The sequence below is a fragment of the Sinocyclocheilus rhinocerous genome, unplaced genomic scaffold (assembly GCF_001515625.1).
Source record: "Sinocyclocheilus rhinocerous isolate Xijiao unplaced genomic scaffold, SAMN03320098_v1.1 scaffold204, whole genome shotgun sequence".
NCBI classification, from domain to species: Eukaryota; Metazoa; Chordata; class Actinopteri; order Cypriniformes; family Cyprinidae; genus Sinocyclocheilus; species Sinocyclocheilus rhinocerous.
Genome location: NW_015644006.1, coordinates 4,055 through 6,022, shown reverse-complemented (window position 1 = coordinate 6,022; position 1,968 = coordinate 4,055). Strand labels below are relative to the sequence as shown.

Below are 1,968 nucleotides of genomic sequence, written 5' to 3'. Positions count from 1 at the left end.
TGGCTACCAGAAATCACTTACTCTGCCTTTAATGTTTTATTTTAAAACATTACACAATATTACTGTTTACTGTATTTTTGACCAAATAAATGCAGCCTTGGTGAACATAGGAGACTTCTTTAATAAATGTAAAAAAAAAAAAAAACGTACCTTAACTTTTAAATGCTAGTTTACATACTGCAGAATTACTAGTACGGTAGTATGCAGTTCCGAACACAGCCAATCATAAATAGAACTCAGTATAAACAACATTTAAAAAGAAATAACAATTGAAATGGCAAATAATAAAGAGCACTATGTCTGAAAACGATAGTAACATTAAATCAGTCAATTCCACCATCGCTGGCTGAGATCACTAGATAAAGCTGTGCAAATCCTTCATCATAGACTCATTCAATACTCTTCGAAGAAAAAAAAAGTGCAAAAATTGTACCTTGTCACTACAGCAGTCTCTTCAAAGTGAGCCTTTTGGACCACATTCTCCAAAAATGGTTTATAGTGGTACCCTAAGAATGCATTTCATCAGCACTCTCAGGAACAAATATGCACCCTTATAAAGGGGTAAAGACAAGGTCTACTGCCCCAATGACAATGTACAATTTTTGCACTTTTTTCTGACAGTGAAGGAAAGCCTTCATTTCACATCTGACATTTGGAGAGAAGTTGCCCTGAGTAAAGTAACAACTACCTGTGACCACATCCTAGTGTATCCACTTCCTTTGAAACACTTGACATACCTTTGTCCAATGTCAATGTAAAACCTCCAATTAACTCAAAAAGACAGGAAAGAGGCAGATCACAGACATTCACTGACTTCTTACTCCAGGGCCCGGATCTGAGGGAAGGAGGACTGAGATTTGAGTCTTTTCTGTGAGAGCAAGGAGGCTGTAAAACGGTTTTAAAAAGGAGATCCATCCATCCTTCCATCTCCACATTGGCAGGTGAAGCCACCGACTGGCAACTACAAATCTATTACAGATGAAGGAGCCAATCAAAAGTCACTGAGGATGCTGATGTCAGCAAACTCCTGGCGGTAACGGTAGGAGTACATGCCCAGCAGGAAGGCCCATTTAAGAGTCATGAAGCTCCACACGGCAGATAGATAGAAGCTCTTGGGGTCAGTTATTGCTGAAGACAAAAACATACAGAATGGATTACAGACACTTAAAACATGCGTATTATACAGATCTTGTGTGGAATGTTTTATTAGACAAAGCTGTCCATGTGAAGGTACTTACACTGCTTTTCTATAACAGCTAAAGCTATGAAGGTGGCAAAAGCAGCAATAGCCAGGAGGGAGAAGACCGAACTAACAAACATGAAGAACTTGAGTCCCTTCAGCCAAGTGCGCCAGTAGTCCTGAATGTACATAATGTGGGTGACCAATGCCCAGAGTGCCAGAACTCCTGGAGATTTAAACCCATAACATATACACATAGAAAAAAATACAGAATGAAATAAATGGAAAATGTACTGGTATTTTTCTGATATTATCTAATACGTTTATGGACATTTACGGTAACCCTAAAACACAATGCAATGAAGAGCAAAATTCAAAATGTACAGATAAAACACCTGTAAAATATGAATATGGAAAATTCTTTAATATTAATACAGTACATTTTGCCACATTTTTTACGGATTTTCATGTAACACTTTGAATTAAACGTAAACATTTTAAATAGAAAAACTGAAAAGTACTTTCTTACTCCAATAATCTGTTTCATTTACAATTTCAAAAATCTTGAGTGCGAAGTTTTGGGAGAGAAAAAAATCAAGTTTAATCAAAAGGAGTACACAAAAACTGCTTATTTAATTAGTTTGAATAAAATTCATTATTTAAATATTAATTATCACAATTTATATATTTTACATTGTGTGTGTGTGTGTGTGTGTGTGTGTGTGTGTGTGTGTGTGTAATATATTGATGTTTCAGTCAATGGGAAATTCCTATATGATATATAATAA

The 1,968-nt window shown here is 35.8% G+C and overlaps 1 protein-coding gene across 1 annotated transcript; it reads right to left on the bottom strand.

Annotated features, from left to right (window-relative positions):
* Window positions 1-100: 100 nt before the first annotated feature.
* LOC107757747 (heme transporter hrg1-B-like) lies at window positions 101-1,555 on the bottom strand. Its single transcript, XM_016575314.1, has 2 exons — window positions 1,239-1,555; window positions 101-1,128 (listed from the first exon to the last, which is right to left on the bottom strand). Exons 1-2 carry the CDS (start codon window positions 1,435-1,437, stop codon window positions 992-994), a joined length of 336 nt encoding a protein of 111 aa, XP_016430800.1. The 5' UTR covers window positions 1,438-1,555; the 3' UTR covers window positions 101-991.
* Window positions 1,556-1,968: the final 413 nt, after the last annotated feature.